This window comes from Oreochromis aureus, linkage group 13 (genome assembly GCF_013358895.1).
Source record: "Oreochromis aureus strain Israel breed Guangdong linkage group 13, ZZ_aureus, whole genome shotgun sequence".
Taxonomy (NCBI): domain Eukaryota; kingdom Metazoa; phylum Chordata; class Actinopteri; order Cichliformes; family Cichlidae; genus Oreochromis; species Oreochromis aureus.
Window position 1 is genome coordinate 34,301,278 of NC_052954.1, and position 15,371 is coordinate 34,316,648.

The following is a 15,371-nucleotide window of genomic DNA, read 5'->3' on the forward strand; positions in this document are numbered from 1 at the left end:
CACCTAAAGTGTAAACCTGTTTCTCCATCACCAGTTCAGCTCTGATGATTCAGTAAGGACATCTCCTGATTTCATCTTCATGCTCCAGCAAACATCAGCTGATACTAGAAATTAAAATCAAAAGAATTCTAACAACAGCTGATCAAGCTTAAACGTGCTGCTGTTGTTTAGCGCAATAAATAAGAGCGAACAGCCGATCATTGATCAGTTTCATGATTGACGTTTCAACACGCGAGAGAATGACAGGGGAGGCTTCGTAACGACAGAATAAATCATAATGTTTTCTCTGAATGTGGGACGATTCCGTTTTTACGGCACGGCAACTCTATGAACTAACCCTAATGAATAAAATAAAGTCCAACGTCAGTAACTTAGTGCGCACACAGCTGTATATAAACCCCGTGGCAGTACGATTGTAAAAGGTCAACGAAAATAAATTACACCTAAACTCGGTTTATATCTGACCCAAATAGAGTGCAGTTCATAACTTCTTACCTGAAATTCAGTTCACCTCACGCTCCTGCCTTGGTTTCCCTGATCCACGATTGACCTCGCGTTAGCAAACACCGGTCGATCGGCGGTAGCCTCACCGCCTCATATGTCTCCTTTCGCGGCATGTCCTTTCTGTCACACACGGTGGATAGCTGCCCTCTGTTGTAGCTCCACCACCAAACAACTCAGTTATTTTTTTCCACATCGACATCAGCTGATACTAGAAATTAAAAGCAAATGAATTCTAACAACAGCTGATCAAGCTTAAACGTGCTGCTGTTGTTTAGCGCGATAAATAAGAGCGAACAGCCGATCATTGATCAGTTTCATGATTGACGTTTCAACACGCGAGAGAATGACAGGGGAGGCTTCAGTAACGACAGAATAAATCATAATGTTTTCTCTGAATGTGGGACGATTCCGTTTGTACGGCACGGCAACTCTATGAACTAACCCTAATGAATAAAATAAAGTCCAACGTCAGTAAGTTAGTGCGCACACAGCTGTATATAAACTCCCGTGGCATTACGATTGTAAAAGGTCAACGAAAATAAATTACACCTAAACTCGGTTTATACTCGGTTTTAACGAAAAATAAGTCCAGCTAAAACACATACTGTCGGCGAGCGACCGGGTGCTGACACGAGTTTCACCCGCCTCAATATAAGCCAAGCCTGGGTGCTTTTTCACGAAGGGTCGCCAGCGGCGCGAGCTAACTATGCTAGCCAGCTATCAGCAACACATAAGAGAACTGCTGCTAAATAAACTACACCTAAACTCGGTTTATATCTGACCCAAATAGAGTGCAGGTCATAACTTCTTACCTGAAATTCAGTTCACCTCACGCTCCTGCCTTCGCTTTCCCTGATCCACGATTGACCTCGCGTTAGCAAACACCGGTCGATCTGCGGTCGCGGCATGTCCTTTCTGTCATACACCGGTGGATAGCTGCCCACTGTTGTAGCTCCGCATTATAGCACCACCAAACAACTCAGTTATTTTTTCCACATCCAGCTGTAACTCCGATTCTGTGCGAGCATTTGCGAGAGACCGGGAGGTGAAAGGAAAGAGAGAGTCCCTCGCTGTCCATTTGCAGCCAAGCGCGGCAGCTAGCTAGGTAGCCGGCTAGCTGTCAGGCAGGACCGAGGTCGTCAGAGCATTGTCGCTAATATGGGATGTCTTGATAAAACAAGCAGATATTTGAAGTTTACACACCTACATTCTCGCCTGAAAATATCTTAAAAGTTTATTTTGTGACCTAGAAACACTAATAAAAGACATATAAAACGAAGTGGTGGCCGCCATTGTTTAACTCGGCAGAGGTGTGCTATGAATTGTGGGATATTGAGTTTTCCACCAAGCATTACCGTAACTTTTGAATGATTTGCGCAACCTTAAAAATTCCAATGGCTCCTGAAAGCAGCGACGCTGTGCGCACCGTTGAAATTGTCATCATTACGGTAATCCAAATAAGGGTAGACAGGCTGTACCACTCCCGGCATACCACTAGAGAGAGCCAACACACCACAAATGAAGTTTGAAATTTGTTTCAATGGGACCAAAAGATGGCGCCAACACCCCACAAATGAAGTCTGTTTATTTGGCGCCAAAAGATGAATTGGCCTAAATTTGCACTAAAATATTAATATTTAAAAACTATAAAAGTCATAAACACCAAAAGTCATGACATAATAGTCCAGCTCCAGCCGCACAAAATGATCTAACATATGTAACCCTAATGTCAAAACTGTTTGGCAGAGGAGCTGGAAAATTTTCACTAAAATATTAATATTTAAAAACTATAAAATTCATAAACACCAAAAGTCATAGCACACTATTCCAGATCCGGCCGCACAAAATGAGGTAACATATATGAAGCTTGTCTCAAAACTGCGGGCGAGATTCGCTGCAAAATTTCAGGCGGAAACTGGAGAATAATAATAATAACTAGAAAGGGAAAATTTCAGAAGAAATTTTATGTGTGCCTATGCCGCTGTTAATCAGTGTAGTTTGCCATTCATACAGCTACAGAGAGCAAAACTCAGAAGAGCAGCCATTCTCCACCATGAACTATGGTAAAAACAAACACCGCTCGCGCCTCACAGATGACAGCTTACAGTTTTGGGTAAAGATGAAGTGACTTCGTACAGCGCCGATTTGCAGACGCTGTGCACACAGGTTCATGAGCAGAAGTCCCATTGTACCACGGCAGATCCGACAATGTTTGCATGAACACACTTTGAAGCATTACGTTATGGACCACTTTTCACACATGGTTGGTGTACCCAAACAGCCGGCTGTAGCTTTTCAACTCACAGCCCGACACACACCCAAAAAACAGCCGAGAGAGCACAGACTACGCCCGAGAGGCGTGATTGCAGGTGCCGCTCAGGTGGGTCCACCTCCCTGCAGCGGCACTGCAGACCACGCCCGCCACACACATGAAACACGTAAAATAAATATTTATGCACTTTTGCATTCACTTTTTGTTTTTGTTATTTTTACACAGTGTTCTGAATGATGAACAATGGTCTACAGCCAATCTTGTGTATTATTATACAAACTTTGGTTGTAAGATTCAGATAACTATTTAATAAAAGCTAAATATTTTATATGAGAGTAAGAAAGAAAAGTATATCTCTTGTGTCCACCTCTCTGTTAATGCCCTACCTGGCCCCCTGGCAAAAGCTTTGCTAGATCCGCCCCTGCACAGTTACCAGCTGTCAGCTACACAAAAAAAGGAGCTTGGTGTATATTTGTCTCTCAGAAACAGTTCATAACTTCCCTTCAACTCATTCATGTCACCTAAGGGTAAACCTGTTTCTCCATCACCTGTTCAGCTCTGATGATTCAGTAAGGACATCTGGTTTGGAACAGCCGTTTTTACAGCTGTGGCTGCAGCAAACATCAGCTGATACTAGAAATTAAAAGCAAATGAATTCTAACAACAGCTGATCAAGCTTAAACATGCTGCTGTTGTTTAGCGCGATAAACAAACAAGAGAGAAAAGCCGATCATTGATCAGTTTCATGACTGAAGTTTCAACAGGCGAGAGAATGACAGGGGAGGCTGTCATAAAGTTCAACATCGGTAACATCGGTAACTTAGCGCGCACACAGCTGTATACAAACTCCCTCGTGCTAGCTAGCACGCAGTACAAGTTATTGTAAGTGATTGAAAAAGTCAGCACAACGAAAATAAACTACACCTAAACTCGGTTTATATCTGACCCAAATAGAGTGCAGGTCATAACTTACCTGAAATTCAGTTCACCTCACGCTCCTGCCTTCGCTTTCCCTGATCCACGATTGACCTCCGCGTTAGCAAACACCGGTCGATCGGCGGTAGCCTCACCGCCTTTTATGTCTCGTTCATGCATGTCCTTTCTGTCACACACCGTGGATAGCTGCCCTCTGTTGTAGCTCCACCACCAAACAACTCAGTTATTTTTTCCACATCGACATCAGCTGATACTAGAAATTAGAAGCAAATGAATTCTAACAACAGCTGATCAAGCTTAAACGTGCAGCTGTTGTTTAGGCGATAAACAAGAGCGAAAAGCCGATCATTGATCAGTTTCATGATTGAAGTTGCAACAGGCAGAGAATGACAGGGGAGGCTTCGTAATGACAGAATAAATCGTAATATTTTCTCTGAATGTGGCATGATTCCGTTTGTACGGCAACTCACGAACGAACCCTTATGAATAAAATAAAGTCCAACGTCAGTAACTTAGCGCAAGACACAGCTGTATACAAACTCCCGTCGTGCTAGCTAGCACGCAGTACGATTGTAAAAAGTCAGCACAATGAAAACAAACTACACCTAAACTCGGTTTATATCTGACCCAATAGAGTGCAGTTCATAACTTCTTACCTGAAATTCAGTTCACCTCACGCCCTGCCTTCGGTTTCCAGCATCATCGGCCCATATAAACGAAAAATAAGTCCAGCTAAAACACATACTGTCGGTGAGCGACCGGTGCTGACACGAGTTTCACCCGCCTCAATATAAGCCAAGCCTGGGTGCTTTTTCACGAAGGGTCGCTAGCGGCGCGAGCTAACTATGCTAGGCTATAGTTAGCTAGCTTGCTCTCAGCAACACATAAGAGAACTGCTGCTAAATAAACTACACCTAAACTCGGTTTATATCTGACCCAAATAGAGTGCAGGTCATAACTTCTTACCTGAAATTCAGTTCACCTCACGCCCTGCCTTCGCTTTCCCTGATCCACGATTGACCTCCGCGTTAGCAAACACCGGTCGATCGGCGGTCATGCATGTCCTTTCTGTCATACACCGTGGATAGCTGCCCACTGTTGTAGCTCCGCATTATAGCACCACCAAACAACTCAGTTATTTTTTCCACATCCAGCTGTAACTCCGATTCTGTGCGAGCATTTGCGAGAGACCGGGAGGTGAAAGGAGAGAGAGTCCCTCGCTGTGCATTTGCAGCCAAGCGCGGCAGCTAGCTAGGTAGCCGGCTAGCTGTCAGGCAGGACCGAGGTCGTCAGAGCACTGTCGCTAATATGATAAAACAAGCAGATATTTGAAGTTTACACACCTACATTCTCGCCTGAAAATATCTTAAAAGTTGATTTTGTGACCTAGAAACACTAATAAAAGACATATAAAACGAAGTGGTGGCCGCCATTGTTTAACTCGGCAGAGGTGTGCTATGAATTGTGGGATATGGAGTTTTCCACCAAGCATAGGAGCCATTGTGTTTACCGTAACTATTCAATGGTTCGCGCAACCTTAAAACCTCCAATGGTTCCTGAAAGCAGCGAGGCTGTGCGGCGCCATTGATATTGTCATCATTACGGTATCCAAATAAGGGTCGACAGGCTGTACCACTCCGGCATACCACTAGAGAGAGCCAACACACCACAAATGAAGTTTGAAATTTGTTTCAATGGGACCAAAAGATGGCGCCAACACACCACAAATGAAGTCTGTTTATTTGGCGCCAAAAGATGAATTGGCCTAAATTTGCACTAAAATATTAATATTTAAAAACTATAAAAGTCATGAACACCAAAAGTCATGACATAATAGTCCAGCTCCAGCCGCACAAAATGATCTAACATATGTAACCCTAATGTCAAAACTGTTCGGCAGAGGAGCGCGGGAAAATTTTCACTAAAATATTAATATTTAAAAAACTATAAAATTCATAAAGACCAAAAGTCATAGCACACCATTCCAGATCCGCCGCACAAAATGAGGTAACATATATGAAGCTTGTCTCAAAACTGCGGGGCGAGATTCGCTGCAAAAATTTCAGGCGGAAACTGGAGAATAATAATAATAATAATAACTAGAAAGCGAAAATTTCAGAAGAAATTTTTATGTGTGCCTATGCCGCTGCTAATCTGTGTAGTTTTCCATTCATACGGCTACAGACAGCAAAACTCAGAAGAGCAGCCATTCTCCACCATGAATTATGGTAAAACAAACACCGCTCGCGCCTCACAGATGACAGCTTACAGTTTTGGGTAAAGATGAGGTCACTTTGTAAAGCCCCGATTTGCAGACGCTGTGCACACAGGTTCATAAGCAGAAGTCCTCTGTACCACGGCAGACCCCGACAATGTTTGCACGAACACACTTTGAACCAGTACGTTATGGACCACTTTTCACACATGGTTGGTGTACCCTCCCAGCCAGCTGTAGCTTTTCAACTCACAGCCCGACACACACCCAAAAACAGCCGAGAGAGCACAGACTACGCCCGAGAGGTGTGATTGCAGATGCCCCTCAGGTGGGTCCACCTCCCTGCAGCGGCACTGCAGACCACGCCCGCCACACATATCAAACACGTAAAATAAATATTTATGCACTTTTGCATTCACTTTTTGTTTTTCTTATTTTTACACAGTGTTCTGAATGATGAACAATGGTCTACAGCCAATCTTGTGTATTATTATACAAACTTTGGTTGTAAGATTCAGATAACTATTTAATAAAAGCTAAATATTTTATACAGGGAGTGCAGAATTATTAGGCAAATGAGTATTTTGTCCACATCATCCCCTTCATGCATGTTGTCTTACTCCAAGCTGTATAGGCTCGAAAGCCTACTACCAATTAAGCATATTAGGTGATGTGCATCTCTGTAATGAGAAGGGTATGGTCTAATGACATCAACACCCTATATCAGGTGTGCATAATTATTAGGCAACTTCCTTTCCTTTGGCAAAATGGGTCAAAAGAAGGACTTGACAGGCTCAGAAAAGTCAAAAATAGTGAGATATCTTGCAGAGGCATGCAGCAGTCTTAAAATTGCAAAGCTTCTGAAGCGTGATCATCGAACAATCAAGCGTTTCATTCAAAATAGTCAACAGGGTCGCAAGAAGCGTGTGGAAAACCAAGGGGCAAAATAACTGCCCATGAACTGAGAAAAGTCAAGCGTGCAGCTGCCAAGATGCCACTTGCCACCAGTTTGGCCATATTTCAGAGCTGCAACATCACTGGAGTGCCCAAAAGCACAAGGTGTGCAATACTCAGAGACATGGCCAAGGTAAGAAAGGCTGAAAGACGACCACCACTGAACAAGACACACAAGCTGAAACGTCAAGACTGGGCCAAGAAATATCTCAAGACTGATTTTTCTAAGGTTTTATGGACTGATGAAATGAGAGTGAGTCTTGATGGGCCAGATGGATGGGCCCGTGGCTGGATTGGTAAAGGGCAGAGAGCTCCAGTCCCACTCAGACGCCAGCAAGGTGGAGGTGGAGTACTGGTTTGGGCTGGTATCATCAAAGGTGAGCTTGTGGTGCCTTTTTCGGGTTGAGGATGGCGTCAAGCTCAACTCCCAGTCCTACTGCAAGTTTCTGGAAGACACCTTCTTCAAGCAGTGGTACAGGAAGAAGTCTGCATCCTTCAAGAAAAACATGATTTTCATGCAGGACAATGCTCCATCACACGCGTCCAAGTACTCCACAGCGTGGCTGGCAAGAAAGGGTTTAAAAGAAGAAAAACTAATGACATGGCCTCCTTGTTCACCTGATCTGAACCCCATTGAGAACCTGTGGTCCATCATCAAATGTGAGATTTACAAGGAGGGAAAACAGTACACCTCTCTGAACAGTGTCTGGGAGGCTGTGGTTGCTGCTGCACGCAATGTTGATGGTGAACATATCAGAAATGTATATTTGTGAATGTGGAGATGTTATATTGGTTTCACTGGTAAAAATAAATAATTGAAATGGGTATATATTTGTTTTTGTTGTTGCCTAATAATTATGCACAGTAATAGTCACCTGCACACACAGATATCCCCTAAAATAGCTAAAACTAAACACAAACTAAAAACTACTTCCGAAAACATTCAGCTTTGATATTAATGTGTTTTTGGGTTCATTGAAAACATGGTTGTTGTTCAATAATAAAATTATTCCTCAAAAATACAACTTGCCTAATAATTCTGCACTCCCTGTATGAGAGTAAGAAAGAAAAGTATATCTTTGTGTCCACCTTTCTCTGTTAATGCCCTACCTGGCCCCCTGGCAAAAGCTTTGCTAGATCCGCCCCTGCACAGTTACCAGCTGTCAGCTAAATAAAAAAAGGAGCTTGGTGTTTATTTCTCTCAGAAACAGTTCATAACTTCCTTCAACTCATTCATGTCACCTAAAAAAAGGTAAACCTGTTTCTCCATCACCAGTTCAGCTCTGATGATTCAGTAAGGTCATCTCCTGGTTTCGACCAGCCGCTTCTACAGCTGTGGCTCCAGCAAACATCAGCTGATACTAGAAATTAAAATCAAATGAATTCTAACAACAGCTGATCAAGCTTAAACGTGCTGCTGTTGTTTAGCGCGATAAACAAACAAGAGAGAAAAGCCGATCATTGATCAGTTTCATGACTGAAGTTTGAACAGGCGAGAGAATGACAGGGAGGCTGTCATAAAGTTCAACATCAGTAACTTAGCGCGCACACAGCTGTATAGAAACTCCATCGTGCTAGCTACCACGCAGTACGAGTTATTATAACTGATTGTAAAAAGTCAGCACAACGAAAATAAACTACACCTAAACTCGGTTTATATCTGACCCAAATAGAGTGCAGGTCATAACTTCTTACCTGAAATTCAGTTCACCTCACGCTCCGACCGGCAGCCGCCTGCTTCTCCTGCCTTCGGTTTCCTGATCCACGATCTACCACCGGTCGATCGGCGGTCGCCCGCCGCCTCGTTCCCCGCATGTTCTTTCTGACACACACCGGTGGATAGCTGCCCTCGGTTGTAGGTCCGCGTCAGCGACTTCACCAAACAACTCAGTTATTTTTTCCACATCGACCAGCATCTGGACAATCCACCGCCTTTCACTGTTTGTACCGTTACTAAAAAAACCCTCATCGGCTCATAAAAACGAAAAATAAGTCCAGCTATGACCCTGAGTCAAAAGACAGCCAGCTCGGGTTAGCTAGCTACCTGTCTAGCTCTTTGCAGGCACCGAAAACATCAGAGCTAATATGGGATGTCTTGGTAACACGAGCAGATATTTGAAGTTTACATCTGGCCAATCCACCACCTTTCACTGTTTATACCGTTACTAAAATGAATAAATAAATAAATCATCGGTCCATATAAACGAAAAATAAGTCCAGCTAAAACACATACTGTCGGCGAAGCGACCGGTGCTGACACGAGTTTCACCAATTCCTCAATATAAGCCAAGCCTGGGTGCTTTTTTTCACGAAGGGTCGCTAGCGGTGCTAGCTAACTATGCTAGCGGCGCTAGCTAGCTAGCCGCTATCAGCAACACATAAGAGAACTGCTGCTAAATAAACTACACCTAAACTCGGTTTATATCTGACCCAAATAGAGTGCAGGTCATAACTTCTTACCTGAAATTCAGTTCACCTCACGCCCTGCCTTCGCTTTCCCTGATCCACGATTGACCTCTGCGTTAGCAAACACCGGACGATCGGCGGTAGCCTCACCGCCTTGTATGTCTCGTTCACGGCATGTCCTTTCTGTCACACACCGTGGATAGCTGCCCTCTGTTGTAGCTCCACCACCAAACAACTCAGTTATTTTTTCCACATCGACCAGCATCATCGGCCCATATAAACGAAAAATAAGTCCAGCTAAGACACAGACCCTTGCCGAGCGATCAGGCGATTAAACAAATTTTAGCCACCTCACTATCAGCCAAGCCTGGGTGGTTTTTCACAAAGGGGCGCTAGCTAGTTAAGCTTGGCGCTAGCTAGTTAGCCGACTATCAGCAACACTTAAGAGAATTGTCGCTAATATGGGATGTCTTGATAAAACGAGCAGATATTTGAAGTTTACACACCTACATTCTCGCCTGAAAATATCTTAAAAGTGTATTTTGTGACCTAGAAACACGAATAAAAGACATATAAAACGAAGTGGTGTCCGCCATTGTTTGACTCGGTAGAGGCATGCTATGAATTGTGGGATATGTAGTTTTCACCAAGCATGGCACCCTTTAGGCCGTACTACTCCCGGTATACCACTAGAGAGAGCCAACACACCACAAATGAAGTCTGTTTCTATGGTGCCAAAAGCAGAATCTTTCTCAGGAGCCTAGAAATTGGCCTAAATTTGCACTAAAATCTAAATATTTCAAAAACTATAAAAGTTATAAACACCAAAAGTCGCACCATACTAGCCCAGCTCCAGCCGCACAAAATGATGTAACATATGTACCCCTATTGTCAAAACTGTTTGGCAGAGGAGCTGGGAAAATTTTCACTAAAATATTAATATTTAAAAACTATAATAGTCATAAACACCAAAAGTCATAGCACACCATTCCAGATCCAGCCGCACAAAATGAGGTAACATATATGAAGCTTTTCTCAAAACTGCGGGGCGTGATACGTGCCGAAATTTAGGCGGAAGATGGAGAATAATAATAATAATAATAATAAGAATAATAAATCCGACGAATAGTAATATGTGTGCCTCTTGGCATAGGCACACATAATAATAATAAATCCGACGAATAGTAATATGTGTGCCTCTTGGCATAGGCACACATAATAATAATAAATCCGAGGAATAGTAATATGTGTGCCAAACTGGAGAATAATAATAATAATAATAATAAATCCGAGGAATAGTAATATGTGTGCCTCTTGGCATAGGCACACATAATGATTCGATGCAGAGAGGTCTATTAACACATAGTGAGTAAGAAAGGTGACTGGAAAGGAAAAACTCAATGCATCATGGGAATCCCCGGCAGCCTACATCTATTGCAGCATAACTAAGGGAGGATTCAGGGTCACCTGGTCCAGCCCTAACTATATGCTTTAGCAAAAAGGAAAGTTTGAAGCCTAATCTTGAAAGTAGAGATAGTGTCTGTCTCCTGAATCCAAACTGGAAGCTGGTTCCACAGAAGAGGGGCCTGAAAACTGAAGGCTCTGCCTCCCATTCTACTTTTAAATACTCTAGGAACAACAAGTAGGCCTGCAGTGCAAGAGCGAAGTGCTCTAATAGGGTGATATGGTACTACAAGGTCATTAAAATAAGATGGGGCCTGATTATTTAAGACCTTGTATGTGAGGAGCAGGATTTTGAATTCTGGATTTAACAGTGTAGTACACACTCGGTGGTACACACTGTATGGCAGCTATCTGCTACATGAGCTGGTCTGTGATCCAGTTAAAAAGTAAGAAGTCATTACTATTTAAATAATCCAGTGTAAGTGAGAGTCACACTGGACCTGTTTGACCCACACTTCACTCATGTTCGGGGGAAAGAGTGCATCTGTTGGGGACTATTTTGAGCAGCGGATTAATCCACATCTGTGCCAGTGCAGCGACATGCATTTCATTCCTTCTGGAGCTCTGCGGCTCAAAGAGAGGACGGAGAGACGTCAGGCTTTGAAGGAAAGCTTGGATGCGGAGGATCCTGTGAACCTGCTGATATTCTCTTTGAGCAGCAGATTGGATCCGACTCAGCCTCATCTGCCCGTTAATCCCACCCCCAAGTGTGTCTGGCCTACAGCATTGTGTAAAGTGCACTGAGCAGCAATGGGAAGAGAAAACTGACACGTCTAAATCGTGTCAGCGTTGGCTGACGGCGCTGCTTTACACAATCCTCGAGCAAAACTAAAGATGCATTTCATTCTAACCTCAGAATCGGTTATCAATCGCCGTCACACACATTCATGTGCAGGAGTCACTGTGAAGGGCTTTTATTGTGAAAGGAAGGAATAGGAAGAAGCTCCATCTAACTTCCTGTCCAGATGAAGCAGCAGCAGGTTACAGCGGGGTCGTTACAAACAGACTCAGGGCAGAAAACCTTGTTTATTTCAGGTTTTTACTCTGAAACACGTTTGTGTCGTCAGATTTCGACAGACAGGGACGTGAACTCGGCTCCGAGCCGACGATCAGGCAGAAACTGGAGGGTCGGATGGAAAAGGAAGGTTCCGTTCTTCACGTGGTGCATCGTCGGCACTGGAGGTGAAATGAGGTCCATGTAGCAGAAGTCTGTTGATACTCATGAATCCACTGCTCATTCATAACCTTTCGTGTGGTTGTATAGTTGGTGTAACATGACTGTCACATCACAGGGTGATGAGCAGAGGTCCCACCAGCCTCTCGGGGGTTAATCCGGTCGCTGACGCTGACAAAGACAGAGGCTCTGTTGGAATCTTATTTTTGGCTCGTCTCCGGCACCATGGAAACACCTCCCACCAACTCTGTCAGCGAGGCGCAACCCGAGAGGCAAAACCCGGGGCCAAAAACAGCTCCTCGAACCAGGAACACCAGAATTTGCGTTCCTGTACGAGTGCTGCACTGACACAGACATAAGGTCTCACTTCAATCATCAAGTGAAACAATTTAAGAATAAAAAACTAAAAAGGTTCTGAAACGCGAGGCTTGGTTTTAGCCCTGTGTCTGTTCTGGACGACTAAACAACGACTTCCATCTTTCTCAGCCTGACGGAGGGGCTGCGTAAAGCGCGTGGAGCTGTTAACAAACGACGCGCTCACAGAGGCTGATGAGTGTAACAGCTGAGCAGGGGGAGCGCTGAAGGTCGGCCGTCCCCAAATGAATGAGTCCTCACAGCGTACACGTGTGTGTGTGTGTGTGTGTGTGTGTGTGTGTGCTTTTATCACTGCTGCTGTTTAGGGTCCTAAATCTGTTCACAGTCATGTTGTGGGGACCTGTCTGTCTTTCCGGCGGGAGGACTCGGTTTAAGGTGAATGCAATGATGGAAACTGGAGCCGCCAGCAGAGACTTGGATTACAGATGCAGTGAATAACAATGGAAGAGCAGCAGCACCTAAACACAACACAAAACATCTGTAGGCTAAATGTGTGGAAGGGAGGCTCACATGAACATCTGGAACATCCTGCAGAGTTAAACAGTTTGAATAAAAGTACAGCAACATATATGAACCCCAGTAAACACAGTCAGTACACAGGGTACAAGACCACCACATTCAGCTGGACAATAACTGCAAATCAGTCAGAAAGAAACATAAAATGAGGGAACATGAACCCGAGCCCAGCACAAAGAGACGCACAAGAAAACTCACAGAAACACAACAACCCGAAAGGATCAGAAGCTAGAACTACAAGAAAGACACAAAACTGCCAAACTGAGCTGCAAAAAGATGACTTAAAACCTGACACAGACACAGAATTACCTGAACGAACCAGGAGAGACGCAAAAAACAACTGAACAATTAAAAAACCTTAAAAAGACCCAAAACACAATCAAACCCCCAAATTTAACAACCACAAAAAGTCTCAAAATCACTAAAAAGAAAGAATTTAAATAAACAACAACTGCAACAAAAGGCAGAAATACCACAAAGAGAGACATTTAATGACCATAAAAGGAAAAGAAACTAAAATTAGACGCAAAATTACAGAAATTAGTTGGGCAGTATATCCAAAATCATGCAAACTAGCTGCACCACACAAAAACAATCAGCACTGATGCAACGCGACCTGAAAAATGCAAAACTGCCAAAATTTACTGCAAACAAGAGGCTACACAAAGCTGCAGCCACAGCTTTTGTCCCAACACATCAGGCATCACATCCAAAATCACCAAACAGAACCCGACACAGAGGTCAAAGGTCATCAACATCCCACCGGCAGATTACAGTGGAGCTGCAGGAACTTTGTCTCTCCATCTGTCCAGAGAGGCGAGGCTCCGAAAGCAACACCAACTCCAGTTTCAGGCCTCCGCCTCTGCCTCAGCCTCCCTAACTAACCGGGGAGACGGGGGGGCCGACGGAGAGCTCGGGGGGCCGACGGGCTTCACTGATTCAAAAAGAAATCAGCCACACATCAGAGATTATGTCCCAAAGCAGCCACATCTCCTCAGCTGGACTCGAAATGGAATCAGTCTGCAGCAGGTTGAGTTTAAAGAGGCGTCACGACTCATCAGCACGTCAAACAGACCCGAGGCTCACGCGTTTCACACCAGCTCTGATTTTAAATGTTAATCATTAAAGCTTCAGTAACAACACTAAGGGGAATTTTGAGCTTTATTTTGAAAGAATACAGATAACAGGAAGTAAGGCGGGACATGCAACAATGGTCTGCATTTTAAACCGTCCCAGCTTCGTCTTTCTAAATTCATTCCCTTTTGTAACACCACTAAGGACTCAGACTGGGACACAGATATCAAAGACTCACATCTTTCAGCCAAACACAGAAATCGGGAGAAGCTGCAGGTGAAAAAGTGCGTTTCCTATCAGATTTCCTACCCTGGAGATGGTTAGCGGCATGTTGAAGTCCTTGCCCCCCTGCAGCCTGAAGCCCCAGGGCCCGGGGCCGGGCAGCGACACAGTGTAGGTGCTCATTCTTCTTCCACACAACTACAAAGATCCTCCAAAGTCAGAGCAGAGTTTCTGGAACAAAACCCACCGGCAGCTGCAGGAGACACGGGACGGCTCTGAAAGCAGAGAGAGGCGACAGAGAGAGAGGGCGTGAAGCAGGTGAAGCAAACATGGAGGACAGAAAAAAGAGTGAAATGCACCAACTGAAGAGGAAGAGAACGAGTCGCAGCAGCTGAGAGGAGAAAGAGGAGGACCTGCCTGCTCGGATGGGCTGAAGTGACAGCCTAAGAATAGCCTCAGATAGTGGTGTGGCATTGTGGGGGGGCGGTGGGGTGAGGCAGGGTGAGGCAGGGCAGGGGGGGTCTGAAGGGAAAGGAGGGGGGGTGGACTTATATGGCATGAAAGGGGACACCCGGTATGCCAGGCTCGCCGTGATTCACCGCGGCTAATATAGACCAGCAGATTCTTCTAGAACCCCCTCACCGCTCCCCTCCATCACGCAGCACCCAGGGTCTCCCGCGCACCCAATCAGGGGCAGCGTCAGGAAACATCTCATTATTATCTCGGCGGCGATAAAGCCCAAACAGAAAGGCCACGAGTGGAGTGGCACTGATAGCTTAAAGGTCAGCAGGTTGAAATCCCTCCACGGGTCGCTGCCAAAGGCGTCAGCGAGGCCCGAGCCCGACTTCACCTGTCAGGGGAATGCTCTCAGCCTCATGGACCCAGAAGAAAAGTGTCCACCTGTCAGGACTGTCCTCAGGTTTTCCAACACCTACAGAAAACTACAAACATGACCGCTACAGAGAGCCAGCACAGCCAAAAACAGAGCCGATAACCTCAAAGAATGGCAAAATAATCACACAGAGATAAAACCTCTCAACATCAGATGAAATTTACCTTTAAGAAGATGCAAAAGTAAACGATTAATGTCCGACAAAGAGAAGCATGATGACCACAACAGAACTCAGCTGCCACAAACAGACCTCGAGAGGACCACAGCTTAGAGAGACACAAGACACAAAATAGAAACGAAAAGACAAAAGAGCCTCAAATTAGGTGGAAAATGACAAAAAGGGAGAAAAACCACCACAAAGAAACAC

At 44.6% G+C, this 15,371-nt stretch overlaps 1 protein-coding gene across 4 annotated transcripts in view; it reads right to left on the reverse strand.

Moving 5' to 3' along the window:
- Window positions 1-14,532, reverse strand: part of LOC116330688 (LIM domain-binding protein 3-like) — a 49,207-nt gene extending 34,675 nt beyond the window's left edge. For 3 of the 4 annotated variants that reach the window (XM_031753104.2, XM_031753103.2, XM_031753102.2), the window contains exon 1: window positions 14,200-14,459. In XM_031753104.2, the coding sequence (XP_031608964.1) occupies window positions 14,200-14,295 (96 nt within the window). In that variant the 5' untranslated portion in view covers window positions 14,296-14,459. The other variant, XM_031753101.2, reaches the window with a different exon arrangement.
- Between the last annotated feature and the right edge of the window lie 839 nt (window positions 14,533-15,371).